The 26,713-nt window shown below is 43.2% G+C and overlaps 1 protein-coding gene across 5 annotated transcripts in view; it reads right to left on the bottom strand.

Moving 5' to 3' along the window:
• The window catches only part of LOC137323904 (abl interactor 2), a 158,838-nt gene that overhangs the window by 74,229 nt on the left and 57,896 nt on the right, over nt 1–26,713 (bottom strand). For all 5 annotated transcript variants that reach the window (XM_067987970.1, XM_067987972.1, XM_067987971.1 and 2 more), the window contains exon 2: nt 10,750–10,917. In XM_067987970.1, the coding sequence (XP_067844071.1) occupies nt 10,750–10,917 (168 nt within the window). The remainder of the gene's footprint in view (nt 1–10,749; nt 10,918–26,713) is intronic.

Here is a 26,713-nt window from a genome sequence, read left to right as displayed (position 1 = left end):
AGCACTGGGATACCGTACTGGTGGGTACAGACCTGTCACTGTGTAACACGCATACAGTACTGGTAGATACAGGCCTGTCGGTTTAATTGTGTAGACAAATAGATGATTGATTTAGATAAAATTCAAAGAAGCTCAAATAAGCAAATATTTAAATTTAATTTTGACCAATATTGGAATCTTTCTCTTCGGCTTTTCTGTAGTTTAAAACTCAGCTTTAGAAATGGTGCATCTGGGATGACTTTGTGCAGTTTCCTTCGTGCCTGCCTGACTTAAGAGGTGAGAGTGCTACCAACTAAGTCAGAAGGCTGTGGATTCAAGCTCCACTTTAGGACTTGAGCATATAATCTAGATTGATACTCCAATGTAATACTGCGGGGGTGCAACATTGTCAGAGGATCCCTCTTTCAGATGAGACGTTAAACTGAGGCCCTCATCTGCGTAAGATCCCATGGCAATATTCAAACAGTAGTTCTCCCGGTGCCATAATTAACAGCAAAAACACATTTAAGTCAATCATCTCATTTGCTGTTTGTGGGACCTTGCTGTGCACAAATTGGCTGCACCACCAGTGGCTACACTTCAAGAGGAAATGATTAGTTGTGAAACTTTCTGGGGTGTCAGAAGGATGTGATACGGTGTAAGACATTCTTCGTTCCAGGTGAGAGTTAGACTGATCTAATCATTGTGAACTGGAATGTCTGCCAGCATTTGAAATTCTAAGAACGTGTGTTTACCAGTCATTAAAATTCCTGGGATCCTCCACAGAAACATCTCATCTGAGTTCATGGTGGTGTGATAGGGAAAATAATGTCATTCCTGCTTCTGACGTGTGATCAATCTGAGCGAAACACAGAAAAGGGCAAGTGGCACATGCAACATCCCAGGCCATCATACTGGTGTTCACCTGACTTCTTCAAAGAATCAGTTTAACATCAAAAGAGATCAGAGAGGCGTCGGTTTCTAGTTCCAGCAAAAATGCATCGTACTCTGTGGGGCATTTGGGGGCGCCGAGTGCAATATCACATCCCAAACCCCAAACGATATGCCACAGGGCTGCAAATGATTTATCAAGGACCACAATGTTCACCTGATGCATCCAAAAAAAGCCTTCCATTCCCAGACAAGCAGAAAGCAGCACACTGGAAAGAGACAGGCTTCTAGTTCTCTTATACAAGTATTATGTTATTTAGTGAACTGTCCATTCCTTTTGCTTTTGTGACCTTCTAATTCCAAGTAAATCTGATGAGCAGTTTAACTTGTACAAAGTGGTGCTGCGTTGTGACTATTTCCCACTTTCCTAACTGACATGAGATGTAGTGGACATCCTACACATTCTCCAGCAAGCAACGTATTGTGACATGGGTTAACTGCTGGACTTGGGCTGCTCTATCTCAGAACAACAACGAGAATGAATGATGATTTCAGTTTGTAGGCGGCGCTGTCTGCTTATGGAAATACCATTTACATAAGCAGAACGGTGCAGGAGAACACCCAAACCATATTGATCACAATTATTAAAAACTCCAGGCTCAAAACTATTAAATACACATGACATTCCTCCATTATTGCATTCCCAACACCAATGAACATGTGTCATTTCAGCTACTCAGGAAGACTTCAAATTGTTAGCTTTGGCTCAGTGGGTAGAGGTTGTGGGTTCAAGCATCACACCATAGTCCAGTCCTGCACTTGAGTGTCACCATGAGCCCATAGTCCAGGGTAACACTCAAGTACAGGACTGAAGGAGTGCTGCACTGTCGGAGGTGCCATCTTTCAGATGAGACGTTAAACTGAGGACCCCTTCTACCCTCTCAGGTGGATGTTAAATAGCCAATGGCACTATTTGAAGGGCAGGGAGTTCTCCTGGTATCCTGGCCAATATTTATCCCTCAACCAACATCATCAAGAACAGATTAGCTAATCATTATTCCATTGCTGTTTGTGGGACCTTCCTGTGTGCAAATTGGCTGCCGCGTTTCCCTACATTTCAAGTGCGTATACTTCATTGGCTGTGAAGCGCTATGCGACGGCCTGAAGAAAGGTGTAATCTCTTTCTTGCCTCCTTTACCTTCAAGTGGACATTTTCCACTTACTGATAATGTCAGATTTCTGGAGATCCCAGCTGCCTTTTGTGCTCCCAGGTCGTAAAGTGTTTTCAGGCCCAAAACGCCAGTGCAGACAGCAGGTGATAAGTTCATTTTAAAGGTGGTTTGCTTCCTGGTTTTCTTGGTCAAAAATACATGAGGGAGAAGAGAAAAGAGGGTTATGGGGGCAGGGTGGGAAGAGGCGATTAGAGTTGGAGGAGGCTCATTTAGAATAAAACACCACCATAAACCAGGTAGAAATTGCAGAGGTACTGGCCATAATCTTCCAAACATCCTTAGATACCCGGGTGCTGCCAGACGAGTAGAGAATTGCAAATGTTGTTCAAAAAAGGGTGCAAGGATAAACCCAGCAACTACAGGCCAGTCAGTTTAACCTCGCTGGTGGGGAAAATTTTAGAAATGATAATCCGGGACAGAATCAACAGTCACTTGGACAAGTGTGGATTGATTAGAGAAAGCCAGCACAGATTTGTTAAAGGCAAATAGTGTTTAACTAACTTGATAGAGTTTTTTGACTAGGTAACATAGAGGGTAAATGAGGGCAATGCGGTTGATGTGGAGTATATGGAGTTTCAAAAGGCATTCGATAAAATGCCACGTGGTAGGCTTGTCATCAAGATTGCGGCCCATGGAATAAAGGGGGCAGTAGCCACATGGATGCAAAATTGGCGAAATGACAGGAAACAGAGGAATAGTGGTGAACGGTTGTTTTTCGGGTGGAGGGAGGTGTGCAGTGGTGTTCCCCAGGGGTCGGTACTGGGACTACTGCTTTTCTTGATATATATTAATGACTTGGACTCAGGTGTACAGGGCACAATTTCAAAATTTGCAGATGACACAAAACTTAGAAGGATAGAAAACAGTGAGGAGGATAGTGATAGACTTCAAGAGGATATCGACAGGCTGGTGGCAGATGGAATTTAATGCAGAAAAATGCGAGGTGATGCATTTCGGTAGGAAAACTGAGGAGAGGCAATATAAACTAGAGGGCACAATTCTAAAAGGGGTACAGGATCAGAGAGATCTGGGGGTATATGTGCACAAATTGTTGAAGGTGATAGGGCAGGTTGAGAAAAAAAAACATATGGGATCCTGGGCTTTATAAATAGAGGCATAGAATACATAAAAGCAAGGAAGTTATGATGAATCTTTATTAAAAAAACTGGTTCGGCCACAGCTGGAGTATTGTGTCCAGTTCTGGGCACTGCACTTTAGGAAAAATGTGAAGGCCTCAGAGAGGGTGCAGAAGAAATTTACTAGAATGATTCCAGGGATGAGGGGCTTTAGTTACATGGATAGACAGGAGAAGCTGGGGTTGTTCTCCTCGGAACAGAGAAGGTTGCAAGAAGATTTGATAGAGATATTCAAAATCATGAAGGGACTAGACAGAGCAGCTATAAAGAAACTGTTGCCATTGGCGGAAGGATCAAGAACCAGAGGGCATAGATTTAAGGTGATTGGCAAAAGAACCAAAGGTGACATGAGGAAAAACTTTTTTTTTAAAAACACAGTGAGCGGTTAGGATCTGGAATGCACTGCCCAAGGCAGTGGTAGAGGTAGATTCAATCATAGCCTTCTAAAGGGAACTGGATAAGTACTTGAAAGGAAAAAAATTTGCAGGGCTATCAGGATCAGGCAGGGGAGTGGGACGAGTTGGATTGCTCTTGCACAGAGCTGGCGCGGACTCAATGGACCAAACGGCCTCCTTGCGTGCTGTAACCTTTCTACGATTCTAGTTGGGCTGAATGGCCTGTTTCTGTGCTGTAGATTCTATGTATAAGTCTCTCATGTGCCGTCTCCCAACTCAACTTGAACCAGTTCAAGGCATTTTTCCCTTCCCCAAGAGAAGACCTGATGTATTACTGAAGCTTTCAATGAATTAAACATTTGAAACATCTCTCACCTCATCACATTTCACTGTCAACAAAACAATCGCAAGATCTAGGAACTGCAGAGCTGCAGGGATGAGGGTAATGTTAAATATTTCATGTTTTAAACCACCAAATGATGCTGGAAGTTACCATTCTGCTAGTGAAAGATCTCCTTTAGCTTCTCTCTCTCAAAAAAATCCACCTGCACAGCATCTTCAGCTGAGAAAGACCTCCCAAATGCTTCAAAAAAAGGGGTCGAACAGGAGTTGAGAGAGGTTACCTAAAGCATGGTTCAACAGGTGAGTGGTTAGGAGACTTTTGAAAATGGGGATGACATCAAGTTGGGTGGCACAGTAAGTGGCGTAGATGGGAGCAGAACTTTGCAAAGGGATATTGATTGATTAAGTGAGTGGGCAAAACTGGGGCAGATGGAGTTCAATGTGGGGAAGTGCGAGGTCATCCACTTTGGACCTAAGATAGATCAGGATATTTTCTAAATGGCAAGAAGCTAGGAACTGTGGAGGAGCAGAGAGATTTAGGGGTTCAAATACAGAAATCACTAAAAGCTAGTCATCAGATACAAAAAATAATTAAAAAGCTAATGGAATGTTGACTTTTATCTCAAGGGGATTGGAATATAAAGGGGTGGAAGTTATGCTACAGTTATACAATGCTCTCGTTAGACCCCATTTAGAGTACTGCATTCAGTTCTGGGCACGGCACTTCAGGAAGGATATATTGGCTTTGGAGGGGTGCAACGCAGATTCACCAGAATGATACCGGGATTAAAAGGGTTAAATTATGAGGACAGATTGCATAGACTATGCTTGTATTCCCTTGAATTATAGAAGATTAAGGGGTGATCTAATTGAGGTGTTTAAGATGATTGAAGGATTTGATAGGGTAGATAGAGGGGAACTATTTCCTCTGGTGGGGGAATCCAGAACAAGGGGCCATTCAGGGGTGGTGTCAGGAAGCACTTCTTCACACAAAGAGTATTGGAAATCTGCAATTCTCTCCCCTAAAAAGCTGTTGAGTCTCGGTCAATTGAAAATTTCAAAACTGAGATTGTTAGGCAAGGATACTGAGTGTTACGGAACCAAGGCAAGTAGATGGGAGTTGAGATACAGATCAGCCATGACCTAACTGAATGGCTTGAGGGGCTGAATGACCTACTTCTGTTTCTATGTGAGTGATGCAACAGGCAGAGGGGGTTCAGGCATGGAATTCCAGGGTTTGGAGGTGTGGTGGCTGAAAGTGCCTTGGATTAGGGCAAAGAGAGGTGGAGGCACACGCAATGGGACAGAGTCAGGTCAGTTGAAATCAAAAACAAAGCAGAGATGCTCGATCTGTATTTTTGGGTTAGGAACTGTCTAAGGTCAGACATTTTTTTAAAAATTGTACCATTTCTGAAAAGGATTTACACATGTTGCTGGCCAGGGTGCACCATCACTCTTGGCCTAAAACCTGGTGAGTACTCCTGTTAGGTGACATTACCTGCAAAAACAACAGTACTTGTAGGATTTTGTGTCTGTCTCCCTTTCCCCTCACCAGTTATTTAACATATAGAGCTTCAGTTTATCTCAGGCAAAACCCTGTCGGCTGATTTGAAAGCTCATGGATGTTTACATATCGCAGCCACAAATAGCGATGGGTCACCTGATGATTAAAGACCGCCGAACAGGCTTCAGACAGATGTCTCGGTGAGTCAATGCACCGACAGGACATCTGATGGGTATCTCGGTGAGTCAATGCACCAACATGGCTTCAGGCGGATGTCTCGGTGAGTCAATGGACTGAGAGATGGGGTGCTGAGCTGCACAGACAACCTTCAATTCCCACTTTGGACTAGAACAATTAGTCGGATAAGGTTCCACAAAAGGTTCACGGGACCTCATCGAACTGGCTCTTCTTGAAGTCTGAGTCTAAACAGAAATTGCAGATATGCTATTCCACCATGGGCTATCACAGCCAGCCTCACCCGATATCCATGCCTGGGCACGTTCAGCAAGGATAACTAAAAGAGCAACTCTGAGCCATAGCTGCAATTTCGCTCCCTATCTCAGGGGGGTACTGAGCTCAACTGTCCACTTAAAAACATATGAATATGTCATGCATTGAGGGGAGATCCGATAAAGCATCTCAAAGGGTTGAGGTCATGAGTTTTTCTTTTCATCTCTGAATGATGGGCTATGTGCTCAAGTCATTACCAGTGCGAGAGAAACAGGCTGCATAAATAGTGGAGGCAGCACTTCAATACTGCAGTCAATGTGTAGCCAAAAATTACCAGGCTTTTCTCCTCTTCAATTAATGACACCACCATCCTGGTTTTAAGTTCACTGTCACACAACTTCCTCGGGTAAAAAGGCAGAGAGAACTGCACCCAAACTATGCCAATGCCACATACTTACTCTTCATGAAATTACAATATTTGGCACAGACCAACCGGCACTTTCATCTGCCTATCTTTTCCTGTGTAGATAAATCACACCCCACATTCAGTAGTAACAAACCCAACACTGCAGGACTGAAGTGAGATCAGGAGCTCCACCCAGCAGCAAACCTGCACTGTATCTGCCTTGGGGGTGAATGATGGGACCGTGTAGAGGGAGCTTTACTCTTTCTAACCCGCGCTGTACCTGACCCTGAGTGTTTGACGGGACAGTGTAGAGGGAAATTTACTCTACATTTAACCTCTGATATATTTGCCCTGCGAAGTGTTTGATGGGACAAGTATTGAGGGAGCTTTACTATAGATCTAACCCATGCTGTACCTCCCAGTGTGAGGCTGAGTGAAGAACAGTTGTGTTACAGAACTGGTTTGTGTCATTCTGTCAGGGGGATATGCAGCTCTATTCACACTCTGCCCAAATCATCCCCACACACAGGGAGCTCCTTCCTTCACCCGTTACACACTTTTGGACAGGATACAGGAAATAGTTTGCAATTTCTCTCTCTCTCTCGCAACCTTTCATGTCTCGTTCACATTCAGAACTCCTGAACTTTCCTCTCGTCTCAATTCCAAAATACCCCATCTCGAACACACTCCCTCCATGCAGCAATGTCAGTGTTGAAATCAAGACTCATTCTTTCCTAGGAGCTTACAATATTGAACTCCTTCATTCCCTCACACTTCTATTCCTACACTTGTGAAAACCAAGCTTGTCACCTTATCACTATTTACCATGGACTCGGAGTTTTTTCAATCTTCCTGATGTCTTACACTCCAAGCCTTGAACCGTCACTATTTCCCAAAGAAAAAAAGTATGCATTTAACATCTGAATATCAAGATTCAAATTTAGACTCTGAAGTTCTATTAATTGGTCCAGTTAATAGCCTGAAGTTTGTGTAGTCCCTGTAGAGTTGATCAAGCTTCTTTCAAATGAATGACGTGTACCAATGTGAATTGTGAAACTGATCAAATAGGGGAATAATTTGTTTCAGTTCATTCATAACTAGCCCCACTGGGCTGTACTCAGCTTCAAACAGTTTATCATACAGTTGCTCTCAGATATTTGAATACAATAACTTGCTAATGATCCCAATAATCATTCCTCTCACCAAAGCTGAAACCATTCTAAATGTCTTGAATGTACCACAGGGATGCAACCCTGCCATATATACCAGATGTGTAATGAAACAGGATTAATGACCTCATTGTAAAGGAGCCTCTAGGCAGCCGTGATCACAATATGATTGAAATTCGCATTCAGTTTGAGGGAGAGAAGAGTAAGTCTAAGACTAGTGTTTTAAACTTAAGTAAGGGCAATTATGAGGGCATGAAGACAGAGCTGGCTGAAGTGAACTGGAAACTTAGGTTAAGAGATATGTCAGTAGAGGCGCAGTGGCAGACATTTAATGAGATATTTCATAACACTCAGCAAAGAGACATTCCAATGAGAAAGAAAGACTCTAGGGGAAGGACGTACCATCCGTGGCTAACAAAGGAATTTAATGATAGTATCAAATTGAAAGAAAAAGCATACAATTCCGCAAAGATTAGTGGCAGGTCAGAAGATTGGTCAGAATATAAAAAACAGCAAGAATGACTAAAAGAATAATAAGGAGGGAGAAATTAGAGTACGACAAAAAGCTAGCGAGAAATATAAAAACAGATAGTAAGAGTTTCTACAGGTATTTAAAAAAGAAGAGTAAGTAAAGTGAGCGTTGGTCCTCTAGAGAGTCTGGGGAATTAATAAAGGAGAATAAGGAAATGGCAGAAAAATTGAACAGATATTTTGTAGAGGATACAAATAACATGCCAGAAATAATTGTGAATCAAGAGGTGAAAGGGAGGGAGGAACTTAAAACATTTACAATCACCAGGGAAAGGGTTCTGAAAAAAATTAGAACGAAAAGCTGACAAGTCCCCAGGTCCTGACGGACTTCATCCTCGGGTCTTAAAAGAAGTGGCTGCAGAGATAGTAGATGCATTGGTATTAATTTTCCAAAATTCCCTAGATTCTGGAAGGGTCAGATCAGATTGGAAAATAGCAAATGTAGCTCTCCTCTATTCAAAAAGAAGGGAGACAGAAAGCAGGAAACTACAGGCCAGTTAGCTGAACATCTGTCATGGAAAATGCTAGAATCTATTATTAAGGAGGTTATAGCAGGGCACTTCGAAAATCTCAATGCAATCAGGCAGAGTCAACACGGCTTTGTGAAGGGAAATCGTGTTTGACTAATTTATTAGAGTTTTTTTTAAGGGAGTAACAAGCAACGTGGATAAAGGGGATCCTGTGGATGTGGTGTACTTGGATTTCCAGAAGGCTTTTGACAAGGTGCCACATCAAAGGCTACTACACAAAATAAGAACTCATGGTGTAGGGGGTAACATATCAGTATGGATAAAGGATTCGTTAGCCAACAGGAAAGAGAGTAGGCATAAATGGATCATTTTCAGGTTGGCAAGATGTAACGAGTGGAGTGCCACAGGGATCAGTGCTTGGGCCTCAACTATTTACAATCTGTATCAATGACATGGATGAAGGGGCCGAATGTATGGTTGCTAAATTTGCTGATGACACAAAGGTAGGTAGGAAGGAAAGTAAGTTGTGAAGAGGACATAAGGAGTCTGCAAAGGGATATAGATAGGTTAAGTGAGTGGGCAAAAATTTGGCAGATGGAGAATAATGTGGGAAAATGTGAACTTGTCCACTTTGGCAGGAGGAATAGAAAAGCAGTATATTGTTTAAATGGAGAAAGATTGTAGAAGTCTGAGGTACAGAGGGATCTGGATGTCCTAGTACAAGAATCACAAAAAGTTACTACGCAGGTACAGCAAGTGATTAGGAAGGTAAATGGAATGTCGTCATTTATTGCAAGAGGAATGGAATATAAAAGTAGAGATGTTTTACTACAGTTGTGCAGGGCATTGGTGAGACCACATCTAGAATACTGTGTGCAGTTTTGGTCTCTTTATTTAAGAAAAGACATAATTGCTTTGGAGGCGGTTCAGAGAAGGTTCACTCGACTGATTCCTGGGGTGAGGGGGTGATCTTATGAAAAAAGGTTGGACAAGTTGGGCCTGTATACACTGGAGTTTAGAAGAATGAGAGGTGATCTTATTCAAACATAAGATCCTGAGGGGACTAGAAGGGGTAGATGCTGAGGGGATATTTCCCCTTGTGGGAGAGACTAGAACTAGGGGCCACAGTTTAAAAACAAGGGGTCTCCCATTTAAGATGGAGATGAGGAGAAATGTTTTCACTCAGAGGGTCATGAGTCTGTGGAATTCCCTTCCCCAGAGAGCGGTGGAGGCAGGGTCACTGAATATTTTTAAGGCCGAGTTAGACAGATTCCTGATTAACAAGGGAGTCAAAGGTTATAGCAGGTAGGTGGGAAAGTAGGGTTGAGGTCTCAATCAGATCAGCCATGATCTTATCAAATGGCAGAGCAGGTTCGAGGGGCCGAATGACCTACTCCTGCTCTTAATTCGTATGTTCATACGTAGATAGTATGCACACCTTCAGAAGCAGCCACGTTATATACACCGGAGGTATACACATCTCCAGAACCAGCCCCAGCATACATACACCAGATGGTATACACACCTTCAGAACCAACCCCATCATATTCATCAGGAGGTATACACACCTCCAGAACCAACAGCATGATATACATCTAGTGTACACACCTCCAGAACCAGCCCCATCACATACACCAGGAGGTAGACACCTCTCCAGAACCAGGACTGTGATATACACCAAGTGGTATACACCTCTCCAGAACCAGCATTGTGGTATACACCCATGGAGACAGTGCTGTAATACAAACAGTGGCAAAATACATTCCTACAGAAACTGCGCTGTATATATAAAAGGTGGGAGAATACAGTCCTACGGAGACCATGCTGTAGTACAAACGGAGCAGAGTACAGGTCCATGGAGACAGTGCTGTAATATATACGGTGGGAGAGGACAGGCCTTGACAGAAAAGTTCTCACATGGATGTCAGGCGAGAATAGAGAGTATGGCTGCGATGCCCCCACAGTTGAATTGTCAAAAAATACTACTATCTTCACACATCAGCCGCTTGGGTGAAGTTCTGGAGGCACCCAGCACCATCGGGAGGGTGGGCGAAAAGGAGAGAAAAATGAAGTCACATTAAAAGGGAGGAGGGATAGGTTCAAAGTCTTCCACTGTGAACTACACTGAAGATCAAAACAATTATAAAGAACAGTTAGCAGACTACAACAAACAACATCACAACAGACAAACAAGCTAATCACCAACTGAATCAGAGGGCTGTGAAAAAGCACAACGAAGCCTACCTGTGAAATATGGTTGATTGACGATTCCATGCGTCGGAGCTGGGATGCCTGGATGTCCAGCATCTGGAGCACATTGTTCGCTAAGGTGTTGATCAGGTAGGCCACACTTGCTAAGGACTGGGTTGTATAAGCTTTGGTTTCTTCCAGAGCTCGCTGTTTATCTGCCGCCTTTTAAAAAAACAATATACAGTTTAATCAAGCGACCCAAATACATCAGGTATACAGAAAGGCTACAACTATTGGAAATGTAGAAAATAGGAAACAAACAGTCGTGTCATCAACTGAAGGGAGATGGGTTAACGTTTGGAATGGGGACCCCAATGAAGGGTCTCCCCTAATCCAGCAACCTATGTCTTCACTGTGAGAGTCCTATGGCTCACACCTGTACATTTACCTCAGGAAAGAATTACTCACTGACTTGTCGAGAGCCACAATCCCAACCAATGCTTTGCTCAAGGGCCACGCTCAGGAGTGATGATACGTGTGTTTGAGCCTGCAATGCACCATATAGTGAGATCTGTGGGCTAGTTCCAAGTGGAGGCCAGGCATTTCCCCAGAGGAAGAGAAAAAAAAACTACTGATGGGGAACTAGGACAACAATTTGCATTTATATAGTGCCTAGTCATGTCCCAGGGGCCTTAACAGAGAAATAATCAGACAAAAAAGGATGCCAAGCCAAAGAAATATTAGTACAGGTGACCAAAAGCTTGGTCAAGGAGGTAGCTGTTAAAAAGGGTCTTAAAGGAGGAGAGAGCTGGAGAAGCAGAGAAGTTTAGGGAGGGAATTTCAAAGCTTTGGGCTAAACTGCCTTGTGTGCTGTAAACTATGGTTCTATAAACAGTGACTTTTACAATATTGCAATTTGCTGATGACAGCCAATTGGTGGGTGGGAGAGAGGTGGGGTATGGCAAATTGTGACTCAGATCGTGAAAGGTTGCAGGATGGGCAGACAGGTGGCAGGTACAGTCCAATGTAGAAAAATGTGAAGTAATACATTTTGAAAGACTAGGAAAAGGATATACACCTTAAAGGAATAGAGCAGCAGAAGCAGGAAGATACACAGGTGGTATTATAGGTGGCAGCACCAGTTATTTGTTGTCGGGATACAGGTGACACTGGCAAGGCTGCATTTGTTGCCCATCCCAGAACACCCTGAACTGTTGCAATTGCTTACATCAGAGTGGTTTGCTGGACTATTTAAGAGGCCATTAAGAATCAATCACATGGTGTGGGGCTGGAGTTACATGAAGGTCAAACCAGATAGTAGTGGCAGGTTCCCTTCCCTGAAGGGCATTAGTCAATCGATGAGTTAGGTTTTTATGACAATCCGGCAGCTTTTCATAGTCATTTTTCTGGTGCCAGCCCACAAAGTGCAGATTTGTTGAGTTCAAATTCACAACTCGCTATAGTGGGATTGAAGTGATGTCTTCTGCCTTACTAGTCCAGGACCAGAAGCACTGCGATATAATAGCCAGAGTTTAAGTAGATAAAGCAATAACAAGGGAAACTGAATCCTTGATTTTGATCTACAGTTGTGGAATATGACAGCATGTGGATTTTCAGAAGGCTTTCGATAAGGTCCCACACAGGAGGTTGGTGAACAAAGTTAGAGCACATGGAATTGGGGGTAATATACTGGCATGGATTGAGAATTGGTTAACAGACACAAAACAGAGAGTAGGAATAAACGGGTCTTTTTCAGGTTGGCAGACTGTGACTAGTGGGGTACCGCAGGGATCTGTGATTGGGCCCCAGCTATTTACAATCTAATTCAATGATTTGGATGAGGGGACCAAATGTAATATTTCCAAGTTTGCTGATGACACAAAACTAAGTGGGAATGGCAGATGGAATATAATGTGGAAAAATGTGGTTATCCACTTTGGTAGGAAAAACAGAAATGCAGAGTATTTTTTAAATGGTGAGAGATTGGGGAAATGTTGATGTTCAAAGGGACCTGGGTGTCCTTGTACAATACTCACTAAAAGCTAACATGCAGGTGCAGCAAGCAATTAGGAATGCAAATAGTATGTTGGCCTTAATTACAAGATTTGAGTACAGAAGTAAAGATGTCTTACTGCAATTATATAGGGCCTTGGTGAGACCGCACCTGGAGTATTGTGTACAATTTTGGTCTCCTTACCTAAGGAAGGATATACTTGCCATGGAGGGAGTGCAACGAAGGTTCACCAGACTGATTCCTGGGATAGCAGGATTGTCATGAGGAGAGACAGAGTAGACTAGGCCTGTACTCTCGAGTTTAGAAGTATGAGAGGTGATCTCATTGAAACATACAAAATTCTTACAGGGCTCGACAGGGTAGATGCAAGGAGGATGTTTCCCCTGGCTGGGGAGTCTAGAACCAGGGGTCACAGTCTCAGAATAAGGGGTAGGCCATTTAGCACCGAGATGAGGAGAAATTTCTTCACTCAGAGGGTGGTGAATCTTTGGAATTCTCCACCCCAGAGTGCTGTGGAGGCTAGGTACAGCACAAGAGGCGGCCATTCGGCCCATTGTGCCTGCTCTTTGAAAGAGCTATCAAATTAGTCCCATTCCCCTGCTCCTTCCCCATAGCCTGGTACATTTCTTCCCTTCAAGTATTTGTCCAATTCCCTTTTGAAAGTTACCACTGAATCTTCTTCCACCACCCTTTCAAGCAGTGCATTCCAAGTGATATTGAACTTGTACAAGACCTTAGCTAGGCTGCAGTTGGAATATTGTGTACAGTTCTGGGCTCCCCAGTATAGGAAATATATAAAAACAATAGCAACAGTGCAGTGTGAATTCACTGGGAAATTACCACAATTGAGGGGTTGCAATTACGAAGGGAGATGTGAGGATTTAGGACCATTTCACTTTGGCTGAGAAGGTTAAGCAATGACCTGATATAGGTTTACAATGTTATAAAGGATTATAAGGTAAACTGCGACAAGTTGCTTCCAACCGTCAGTGAGAGGGTAACATAAGGGATAAATTTAAGAAAATCTCAAAACGAGTTAAAGGGTAGGTTGGAATAAAGATCTCCACACAGAGGAAGGTTAGAATGTGGAATTCGCTGCCACTAACCGTTGCAGAAACAGGAAGTAGACAGTTGTTTTAAAAATGTGTAATATTAAATTGTACTCTGTACATAACCCACACTGTACCTGCCCTGGGAGTGTTGGTTGCATATAGTGACATAACTATTTCCGGCCAGAATGGAGATGATTAGGTAATTCCCCCGTTTCGGCCTGGAGACCGATCTGCTGTAAGTGATTGGGATTGATTTTATGCATATAATTTGTATTATGTAACTATCCTCCACTCACTGCATTTTGCTCAAGAAATAACTCTGCTTTTGGACATTGCTGTAGTTTCAGTCATAAGTTCAGTCTGCTGTAGCTCGTAGAGACTCTTTTTAAATAGACTCTGTTTGCTGAGTAAATAAGACTTTGTTTTTCTGTAAGTCCTGCCGTAAGTCTCACCCCACCTCATTGGCTGGCTGACAGTGCCTCTGGGGAGTGTTTGATGGGACAGTGTAGAGGGAGCTTTACTCTGTATCTAACCTGTGCTGTACCTGCCCTGGGAGTGTTTGATGAGACAGGGAAGAGGGAGCTTTACGCTGTATCTGCCCTGAAGTGTTTGACAGGACGGTGTAGAGGGATTAAAAGGTGTGGAGATTCTGTCCTTTATTTTTGTGGACAGTCCCCAGCTCCCTGCCATTGGCTGACGAGAAAAGGCATTTCAAGATCACCGCAGTGAATGGCCTGGCTTCGCTCATAAGCGGAAATCTCTTACTTTACAATGGTTTGAACAGAGTAGGTGAAATGATAAATATGCGCTGGTAACTATCCATTGGAGGAAAGTTGTGTCTATGTTTTTCTGACAAATTCTTGAGACAAAGACTAATATGAAGTATTAAACACTGGATTGTAACCAACTCTAGAGTAGGTCAACCTGTGCGTCATAACACATAGCATTCCCACCAAACTGACCCTTATGATTTAAAGGAAGGTGACAGTCACTACGCTCTCGATGCATCCACTGGTACTCATGACAATACTATTGCAGCTGCCGACTCCAATGCCCTATCTGTACTCTGACAATGAGCGTGCCCTCAGAAACAACCCTGGAACATTAGGCAACAAGTTCCTGCTTCTCGAACGGGGCTCAACCCACGGTGTCAGATCTGGCTGATGGCAGGCTGACATCCGAGTGAGCAGCCTGGGACCAGTGGCACATCTTCTCTGATGCCAGCGAAAGTCAGAGTCAGGTTGAGCGGATTGGGCCATCGGAAAACACACGGGGCATCGATAATTCCTGTGACTGAAATCTCAGTTCTGCAGCACTGCATAATGAACTCCTTCAAATTGAGGCAGCCAGCCCTGTAAATTGCAATTCTCAGTGGATAGCTGTGTCTCTGTATAGCACATAATTAGAGAATCACACAAGCTGCCCTAAAAGTCGATTACAGGTGTCAAAAACTCCACTGCATTCTCCCAATTTACAGCATAGCAGATAGGACTGATATGGATCAGCGTTTCAGTGATCAGTTACTTTTAGAGCTCCTTCCCTTTGTTTATTCCCTGTCCATTGTAACAATTAGTACATAAGGGGGGTGGGGGGAAGAGAGATAGAGTCAAGCCACAATCTCCTCTGCAAGGTCAGATATCAATACTGTGCCTCAGGCAGATGAGCTCACCATTAGTTGCGCTGCTTACTCACCACAATGTACAAATATAAAGTATGCACAATTCACAACAATTTCATTACGAGAGGAACCTTATCACAAATCCCTTCACTTACAGCTCCCAATAAGGGGATCCTGTGGAGGAGAAGGATGAAACTGCATGGGCAACTGCACCATCCAACAGAACTAAGACAGGCCAGGAGGCCAGGTTCAATCCCTGGTCTGGCTGAGATAGCTGATCTCAGTCCAGAGATAGGGACGCGGGCAAGAGAGGACAGAGTGGGAGTAATGAGGAGTCCTGCAATTGGCCACAGGGCAAGAATTGCTACCCAGCAGATCCTTTTGGGAAGTATACACCTGTGAACACACCAGGCAAAGACAGGATCAGGGTCGGCTGCAACACTTAGGTAGCCAAAGCAACACTCAGTGGGGCACCAAAGTGGTCTTGCAAGGAATGGCCACTCGAGTGAGGCACCCGTGGAACAGAACCCCGTATCTACGTGGGCCGCAAAAATAACGAGTGTTAACGACGCGTGATGTTACTAATGCGCAAACTGGCCAGCAAGTTCAGGGGATTGAGATACACCTGGAGTTGCGAATCTCCAGAACTTGCTGATTGATTTACGCTGCTTCGCTGTTTGCTTCGTACAAACTGCATCGCTCCCTTAACCTCACCGTTATTTTTAAGAACTTGCTGAATTTGCATATTAATTGCCCATTAAACTCGCTACAGAAAGTTAGGGCTGGAACAGTGCAAGTACCTTTTTAACATGATAATTGTTAGTGCAATGCCAATCAACCTCTCTGGCCCTGAAAAGGAACAATTTAAACTGTTCATTCTCATTGCTGCATGTAGTCAATTGTTGTTGGAGATTTTAAACATGTCAAATTTTAATTTTAAATGTTTTTTCTTACTTTTCCTTTGTCTCTTTTTTGTCTCTCTCAATGCAATCTTTCTTCCCCCTCTATTTCTTTTTCTGTACCTAATTTGACTAATTCACCCTCCTTCCCCGTTGTTCCTTTCTCAATCCTTAAATATCATTGGTTAAGGAGACAGACTGTCGGTCCCTTTGTTCACTAAGGTCCCAGACGCCCCGTTGCCCTCGCCACACCGTTATCAGCTCGCACTTCCAGCAAGTTAGCTCACAAAAAATTTTGAAGCTGAAGGGTGCAGATAAAAGTCTAACGGCGCACACCGTGAGATGCCCCGCTCCACCAAGATCCAGCCCCATGCCTTCGGGAGAAGTGGGGATAAGCATGACAGAAGGATAAGACCGTAAGCCTCGATCCTCCATGCTTATGGAGCAGATGCTCAGCAGCGGGTTCCCAGTTCACCCCCTCTACTGAGGGGTGGTTCTTGTAACAAGATGGAGAAAAGCAGGAAGATGGTATGAAGTAAGATGGGGTGAAAAAAAAGCCAAAGATCTGACTGAGCCAATAGCTTCAGACAGATGCTTCATTTGTTTAATTGAAAATTGTAGTGTTTCAGCAAACTGGATCTTTGTGTTATCCCTCCCCATAGAACTTGCCCTTATAGATATGCTGGTCACCTGCAGCAATTCCATACACCTTAGGCTGACATTTCTACATGGTTTGCTTTAGATCTGGTGTTTGAGAACATACAGTACTACCCATGAATATTTGTGATGAACGGTGGTCTGCGACAAGCAGCTATAGCCCACCAACACTTCAGTACAGACCACATTCCCAAACACACGAGGTTGCTCAGTTTTTTTTTCTCTGTCCAGTCTTATCCCCATCTCTCCTGAAGATGTTGGCTCTGGCTGGTTTCACAGATGTTGGCAGCCCTCCAGTGTGTCACTCCGATCTTCGAGCGTGAGCCTAGTCGCTATGTGTTGGGAGGTTCAGGCGATTCAACCTCTAAATCCTGGGAGTCATTGGACAGCATCAGGAATGAGAGCCTTGGCTGATTTTGACCCTCCCTAGACCAGGACACTGATGCCAAGTTTAGCGCTCCAACTGAGATCAGAGAACTGACCCCAGACAACAATCGAACTAGAAGCCGTCTGATTTATATGAATCACTACTACATTAATCATTGCCTTTATCCGCGATGCCATCGGGTAGCTGCTCTGTTTTAAAACAGACTGGGTAAAGGGTAGGTGAAGACAGATGCTGACCTCTTACTGTAGAAAGGGCAGGAAAATGGTATTAATGCCAACAGCTCTAGTTGAAGAGCTAGCACCAATACAATGGGCTAAATAGCTGCCTCCTGCACAGGTTTCTATTGAGCTCATACTGCCTCTCTAGTAACAAGAGCAATGAGGTATGGAGAAAACTGTACACAATTGTTGGGCCACAGTTAGAGCACTATATGCAATTTTGTACATCCCATTATAGAAAAGGATATTAAAACCATAGAGTGTACAGTGTAGATTCACCAGGGTTGGGAAACTGTAGTTATGAGGAGAGACTTGAGATACTGGGAATAGTTATACTGGAGCAGAGAATGCTAAGATAAGATTTAATAGGGGCTTTTAAAATCATGATGGATTTTGATAGAATGAATAGGGAAAGACTATTTCCTCTGACTTTCCCATCGATTGGAAACCTTAACTCTTTCACAGATGCTGCCTGACCTGAGTATTTCCAGCAATTTCTGTTTTTATTTCAGATTTCCAGCATCCGCATTATTTTGCTTTTGTATGAGCTGAGGAGCAGGATTGTAGTACTACCTCTAACCATAGCACTACGTGTACAGACTTCAGTAGTGCATCACTGCAGATATGTACATCTTTTATATCAGTAAATCCAAAGCAACATTGTATGACTATCCCTGCAGCATAAAACTGGATCAATACCTCAAATTATTGAAGGGTATAGATAATGCAAACCCAGGCTGCTAATTAGATCAACATAAATGGAAATTAGTGAAAAGTAAATTTAGAATAGATATTAAGAATGTGTTTGCGCAAAGTTACATGGTTTTCATGCCTTCTGCTCCTTTCAGATTCTCCAGCCTCCTCACTGAACGTATCGCCCCTCTACACCTCCATCCTTCAGCAGAATATTCATTTCTTCATTTAACAGCAGCCCAATCTGTTCCCATCCATCGCTACCACCTGGCTGAACTCCTCATCACCTTGAACAGCTTCTCTCTAATCATCCAGATACAAGGTGTTGATATGGGAGCCCACATTCCCACCCATTGACCGTATAAGTCAATTGCAGACTCTTCCCTTACTGGAACTCTATCTCCAACTCTGGCAAAGGTTTTTCCACAGACAAGCCAACTGGTCCCCACAACTACCTGGGTTCTTCCCTTCCCACTGTGGCTTCCTGTAAAGGCTCCAACCCCTTCTCCAATTTTCTCCGTCTCACCTGCTCTAATGAGGCCACTTTCCATACCAGAGCTTCTGCAATGTCCTCCTTTTTCCCCATGCAACTGCAGCAACTGTTTCTTCACCTCTCCCCACTCTAATGTCCAGGGCCCCAAACTTCCATATGAAATATCAGTCCACATGCTCTTGCTCTAATCTAGAACACTGGATTCGCTGCTCACGGTGCAGTCTCCTCTACATGGGTAGATCAAATGTAGATTAGGAGGGCGATGTGCCGAATATCTCAGTTCTGACCTTGACTGTGACTGACCACAAACTCCCGCTCCCATGCTGACCTCCTGCACTGTCCCAAACCAAACTCGAAGCAAGCTTCAGAACCTGTTATCTGATCATTCTCCTGGGCAACTCTGGTCTGAACATTGACTTTAGTAACATCAAACCTTAGCTATAATAGGGAGGTGATGAGCGGTGGGTCTGGTGGCATCCTGGTAGGGGCTGGGGGTGGGGGGGGGAGGTGGATAAGAGAGATGATATTTTGAGTATATTATGCACTTAACTCTAGCCATAGCTTAGTAGTAGTCCCTTAAACTCCATCGCAAGACATAGGCAGCTGGTCAGAGTCATGTCCACTTAACTAAGTTTATTCAGTTCTCTACTAAGCTACAGAAAAGCTTGAGGGGAGGAGCCATGACACACCTGAACAAATCAGTTTGTTTTCGTTTATGTGTGATTGGCAGTTCCTTTTACATTGAGCTGACAGTTATTTAAACCCAAGAGTTAGCAATCATTCAATGGGTATTTAAGGAGGTTGAGCTGCTTCAATCATTAAGTCAGTCGTAATCTTCAGAGGGATAAGTTAAACTAGTTAGCTCCTGCTGTTGGAAAGACTACAAGAATACTATGTATACAATGGCTGACCCCAACATAGCATAGCATACTATCTGCAACCATTTATTCATTTTGTTCAAGGGATTAGAATACCTACTATAAATATGTGTATTACATCACTCCTTTATATGTTTGTTCATCTTTTGTTCACTAAATTCACTTAATAGTTAAAAACCTAAAATGGGGTCTGATGGGATGCTCTACTACTTTCAAAGATGGAAGAAAATTCCTGTAGAAGCACAGGATACATCCAGTAGCTGAAAATAATTCACAAAGATTTTCTGTTCATTGTGTTAGGCTCACCATCAAAAACATCCCTCGATGTCACGGCCAGTGAAGACACTAGATTTTCATGACCAAAGGTAGAAAGAACTTGCATTTGTATAGCACCTTTCACAACCAAAAGACTTCCCAAAGCGCTAAACAGCTAATGAAGTATTTGTTTTTTTTTAATATAAGTGTAGTCACTGTTGCAGTGGTAGGAAATGTGGCAACCAATATGTGCGCAGCATTAGGGAGCTGGAAGTCTGCATCAAGGATGTTTGCCTAGTTTTTCTTTTTGGGACTGGTGGGTCTACTGTATGTTTGCAGAATTTTTTGAATGCATTTCCTATTTTTTATTCCTTGTGTGAATCTCTCCCATGCCTATTTTCTGTCTTAGCTATTTACACAATCTTTTGTTCATTTAATGACTTCCCATTGCCTCCTGTTCCCATGTCTAATATTTCCTATTTATAAATTAAATGCTTAGCAGGTGAATCAGCCCATTAGTTTCCTCTCTGCAATTGCAGGAGCTGCTGTTTCTCTCCCCAGTGACTTCTTTTTGTCAACTCTACTAAAGAACTCACTTATGCTTCAGTTTTCCGTTCTGATGTAGAGATTTACCCAAAACATTAACTTGCATTTTTGTTCTCTATTTTGAGCTTTTTCTTTTTTGTTTCTGATAAACTTTAGGATGCTAATGCGAGCATTGGGGTCCTGGAGGGTTGAGGTTTGATGGGCTGCAAGTCTTTTTCCGCCTCGACTGTTCTTAAATTCCGTTAACCAAATCAACCCTCAGCTACAGGTGATTACATATATTCGCTGTAATGTACCATGGGAAAAACTTCGCCTATTCCAACAGGCTTAAGCAACACTCTTAATCCACCCCCTCAAATTACTCCCATCCATCAGTCATAGGGAACACGGGAACAGGAGTAGGCCATTCAGCCCCTCGAGCCTGCTCCGCCATTTGATAAGATCATGGCTTAAACCCAACAGTACTGCACCTAATGTTATACAGTGACGCACCAGTATTGTACCCTAGTGTTTTATAGTGACAGTCCTGTACCCACCAATATTGCACCCTAGTATTATACAGTGACCGATCTGTACCCACCAGTATTGTACCCCAGTGTTATACAATGCCCATTACCCACCAGTACTGTACCCATTCTACAGTGACAGACCCACCAATATTGTATCCCAGTGTTATATAGTCACAGTCCTGTACCAACCAGTACTGTACCCACCACTGTATCCCAGTGTTATACAGTGAGGGACCTGTACCTACCAGTACTGTACCCATTATACAGTGACAGACCTATACCAACCAGTACTGTACCCGTTATACAGTGACAGACCTGTACCCATCAGCACTGTATCTGTTATACAGCGAGACCCCTGTACCCACCAGTATTGTATCCGTTATACAGTGAGAACGGTACCTACTAGTACTATACACCACTGTTATACAGTGACACCCATACTGTAACCCAATGTTTTACAGCTCAAAATGCACTCTCTGCACACAACCCAAGTTTGGAAGTATATTTGTAATGCTGGGTGCTTTTCATAGCTTCATAATTCCACATCCATCCTTACACTGTACTGCAATCACAGAATTTAAAGCAGATGCAGTGCTAGGTCTTCAACTGGATCTGTCTACTCCTATCCCATTTCCCTGCCCTCTCCCCACATCCTTTTCTATTCTTCTTTTTCAAATCATTATCGAATTCCCTTTCAAATGATGTTAGTCTCTGGCTCAATAGCCACTCGTGGTAACGCATTCCATGTTGTAATGACACTGACTTACCAACCAGTGGGAACAATCTTTTCACCACTTGTTCTCTCTAAACCATAATTTTGAATTAAATTTCCTTTTAACCCTCTGCTCCAATGAAAAAGCACCAATCTTTCCAACCTTTTACCATATCACTAACCGCCCATTCCTGGTATCACTTGAGTGAATCCTCACCATCCCCTTTCCATGGTTCCAATACCCTCCCTATAATGAGGTGCCCAGAACACACTACTCCAACTATAGCCTAACCAATGTGTTGTACATATTCAACATCACTTCCTTGCTTGTATATTCAATGTCCTAAAGTATAAATCCTAGAAAACCAACTTTCTTCCATAAAAAATATCCTTTACCACCTGCATTCCCTCTTTTGAAAATCTACTTATCGGCACTCCTCGATCTCCCTGCTCCTCTACATTGTTAAGCATTTGAGGTTTTAGGGTACACTTCCTTTCACTGTTCTTCATCCCAGAATATCTTACTTGACATTTCTCTGCATTGACCTGCATCTGCCACTCACCTGCCCACACTGCTAACCTGTCTGTTGTTCTTCAGTCACTTACATTCTTCTTCACAGTTTGTAATGGCCCTAATATATCAGCAAACTGATATTGTTCTGCTTGTGCCCATGTCCAAATCATAATATAAATTAAACACCCTCCAGTTCCTTGTCACAAAGCTATTTTATTCCTTTCTCCTTTGCAAGTCAGAAGCCTCCAAGTCTGCTCATCTAACCAGGTGTGAGTGGGGGAAGAAAAGAGGGCAGTCCGATTCCTGAGTGCCTTTAGGACTAGTCTAAGATCAACCACTCTGAATCAGAAAGTACTCATCTCCATTCAAGACTGAATGCCTAGCTTCAAGCAAACCTCACCCCCACGGAAGGAGAAGTTTACAGAATGCAGCGTGTTAGCCCAGAACTACAAGTCAGAACGGAGCAGCTGAGTCGAGTACAGAACCAATAGCTGATTAAGTGGAACTCAGCCAGACAGGCCGGGAGGTTCCAGTCCATGCTAGTGACTGGTCTCAGTATTCTGATTCACTTGGGCTGGAGGGAGGGTTTGGGGGTGGGGGGAAATCAGGTAATAAAAGCCAGGATTTGTACTCCTTGTTACACAGTGATCCCCACCACCCCCAAACGCACATTGAAAGCACATGTGGATGTTGGAAGATGACAGAACTGGGCTTACACATGGCCGAGGGTATCTGACGAGCGCAATATGAATCAGATTTAAATGTCATTGCACACAGGCATCTAAGGCTTTCGGCAAGAATACCTCAATTTTAATTGAAAACATATAAAGTGAAAATAAGCTTTTGATAAAGTAACAATGCCCTCAATGAACTGTGGCAATGGGTACAGCCTTAGAGCATGAAAGCATGTAATTAGCATGTGTTTATTGCCTGTTTGCAATCACTGCCCTGCACAGGCTGCATTTTACATTCATTTGGATGTTTGATTGAACATTCCTTTTACTGCAATCCACTTACAATTACCGCCTCAAGCAACTCACAAGCAAATCCAAGAACCAATCAGACAAGTCGCCCGCGAAATAAAATGTTTATTTTAATTTAATGTTTATTTTAATTTAATTCTAGCACAAGGAATATAAAATGTGAAAAAATCTGCAAATGCTGTAAAATATACAGCAGGTCCATCAGGAGGGGTAGGGGGAGTGAGGAGAGTGGGGTTGTATTCGGGGACTCAGGTGGAAAAAATGCTGGTGCAGGCTTGATGGGGCGAATGGCCTGCTTCTGAACTGGAACATTCGATGATCTGAAAGAATAGAGAGCCCTGAGTTCCGAGTGTCTCCAGCTGAATTACAACCCCGCTGTTCCTCTTTCAGAGCTACGAGACCTGTTGGGTATTTCCTCCACTCGCTGTTTTTATTACAGGGAAACGGCATCCTGACTGGGTCACCAAGTGTTAGGGTGGAGCTTTGCATCTGTAATGTCCAGACAATGCGTTCCCAATATAAAGGAGGCAAGCACAAACTCGGTGGTTCCCAATATGTATTTAGAAGGGTGGAGTTTGGGGTGGAGGGGGGTGGGTTGCGGAGCAGAGAGAAAAATCAGAAGGCAAATCATGTTGATGGGATGCATCCTAGGTTACTGAGGGAAGTGAAGGTTGAAATTGCAGAGGTTCTGGCAACAATCTTCCAATCCTCCTTAGATATGGGAGTGGCGCCAGAGAAGTGGACGATTGCAAATATTACATGTCTGTCAAAAAAGGAGAGCGCGAGACAACTGGTAACTACAGGCCAATCTGCCTAATGTCCGTGGTGGGAAAACTATGAGACACCACTGTCATGGGCAAAATTGATTTTCACTTGGAGAATCATGGGTTAATAAGGGACAGCCAGCATGGATTTGTTAAAGGCAAAGCATGTCTAACTAACCTGATTGAGTTCTTTGATGAAGTAACAGGGTTGATGAAGGTTGTGCAATGGATGTTGTAAATATGGACTTTCAAGAGGCATTTGATGACGTTCCACATAACAGGCTTATTTGGAAAATTGAAGCACAGGGTATTAAAGGGACAGTGGTAACTCATGTATGTAATTGGCTAAGGGATGGGAGGCAGAGTGTAATAGAGAATGGATGTTTTTCTGACTGGAGAGAAATATGCAGTGGATCGGTATTAGGACTGTTGCTTTTCTTGTTTTATATAAATGACCTGGACTTGGGTATAGGGAGTATTTTGAAGTTTGCAGATGCACTTTAGGAGGGACAACATGGAGAGGCAGTATAATCTAAATGGTACTATCTTGAGAGGGGTGCAAGAGCAGAGGGACCTGGGTGTGATTATTCACAAATCTTTGAAGATGGCAGAGCAAGTTGATAAGGCGGTTAAGAAAGTGTATGGGATACTTAGCTTTGTAAATAGTGGAATTGAATACAAAAACAAGGAAATTATGCTAAACCTTTACAAATCATTAGTTAGGCCTCAGCTGGAGTAGTGTACACAATTCTTGGCACCACACTTTAGGAAGGATGTCAAGGCCTTGGAGAACATACAAAGGAGGTTTACCAGGATACCACCAGGGATGAGGGACTTCAGTTGTGTGGAGAGATTGGAGAAGCTTTGATTGTTGTCCTTAGAGTAGAGTAGGATAAGGGGAAACCTAACAGAGGTATTGAAAATTATATGGGGTTTCGATAGAGCAAGTAGGGAGAAACTGTTTCTTCTGGCAAGTGGTTCAATAACCAGATTTAAAATAATTGGCAAAAGAACTAGAGGGGAAATGAGGAGAAATGTTTTCAGAGTGTTAAAATTTGGAACCCACTACATGAAAGGGTGGTGTAAGCAGATTCCATAGGAACTTTCAAAATGCAACTGGACATGTACTTGAAGAGGACTAATTTGCAGGGTTAGGGGGAAAAAGCTGGGGCGTGGGATTAAATTGAACAGCTCTTTCAAAGAGCCGGCTCCGGCACGACGGGTCGAATGGCCTCCTTCCATGCTGTAAGATTCTATGATTCTATGGGGGTGATGCCATAGGACTGGAGGATTGCTAATGTTACATCCGTGTTCAAAAAAGGGGACCAGGATAAACCCGGCAACTACAGGTCAGTTAGCCCACAATCGATAGTGGAGAAACTTTTAGAGACAATAATCCGGGACAAAACTATTTGGCACATGAAAAAGTATGGGCCAATAAATGAAAATCAGCACGGATTTGTTAAAGGAAAATAATGTTTGACCAACTTGATTGAGTTCTTTAATGAAGTAACAGAGAGGGTTGATAAGGGTAGTGCGGTTGACGTGTATGTGGACTTTCAAAAGGTGTTTGATAAAGTTCCATCTAATAGACTGGTTTATGCCCATGGGATTAAAGGGACAGTGGCAGCGTGGATACGAAATTGGTTAAGGTATAGAAAAGGAGAGTGTAGAGGTCAACAGTTGTTTTTCAGACTGGAGGGAAGTATACAGTGGTGTTCCCCAACGGGTCAGTATAAGGACCACTGTTGTTTTTGATATATATTAATGACCTGGACTTGTGTTTACAGGGCATAATTTCAAAGTTTTCAGATAACACAAAACTCGGAAATGTAGTAAACAACGAGGAGGATACTAACAGACTTCAGGAGGACATAGACTGGTGAAATGGGCAGACACATGGCAGATTAAATTTAACACAGGAGTGTGATGTGATACATTTTGGTAGGAAGAATGAGGCGAGGCAATATAAACTAAATGGTATAATTTTAATGGGGGTGCAGGAACAGACACACCTCGGGGTGTATGTACACAAATCTTTGAAGATGGCAGGACATGTTGAGAAGGCTGCTAAAAAAGTATATGGGATCCTGGGCTTTGTAAATAGAGTCATAGAGAACAAAAGCAAGGAAGCTATGCTAAACCTTATAAAACACAGGTTAGGCCTCAGCTGGAGTAGTGTGTTCAATTCTGGGCACCACATTTTAAGAAGACTGTCAAGGCCTTAGGGAAGGTACAAGAGATTTACTAGAATGGTACCAGGGATGAGGGACGTCAGTTACATGGAGAGACTGGAGAAGCTGGGGTTGTTCTTCTTGGAGCAGAGATGATTGAGAGAAGATCTGATACTTGTTCAAAATCATGAATGGTTTTGATAGAGTAAATAAGGAGAAATTATTGCCAGTGGCAGAAGGGTCGGTAACCAGAGGACACAGATTTACGGTGATTCGCAAAGCTCCAGAGGTGAGATGAGGAAACATTTTTTACGCAGCGAGTTGTTGTGATCTGGAATGCACTGCCTGAAAGGGTGGTAGAAACAGTCAACAGTAACTTTCAAAAGGGAATTGGATAAATACTTGAAGGGGAAAAATTCTGCAACAGAAAGAGCAGGGGAGTGGGACTAATTGGATAGCTCCCACCAAAGAGCCAGCACAGGCGCGACAGGTCGAATAGCCTCCTTCTGTGCTGTAACATTCTATGATTCAATGTTTAATCAGTCAGCCAAGCTAGAAAGGTGTTTTAGAGAAAGCTGAGGGGGATTCCCAATCTGATCACAATCCAATGAAGGGGCACTGGAGAAAGCCGAGGGGGATTCCCAATCTGAT

The sequence above is a fragment of the Heptranchias perlo genome, chromosome 7, assembly GCF_035084215.1.
Source record: "Heptranchias perlo isolate sHepPer1 chromosome 7, sHepPer1.hap1, whole genome shotgun sequence".
Taxonomy (NCBI): Eukaryota; Metazoa; Chordata; class Chondrichthyes; order Hexanchiformes; family Hexanchidae; genus Heptranchias; species Heptranchias perlo.
Note: the sequence above shows the minus strand (reverse complement) of the source record. Positions and strands in the feature narration are given on the sequence as shown.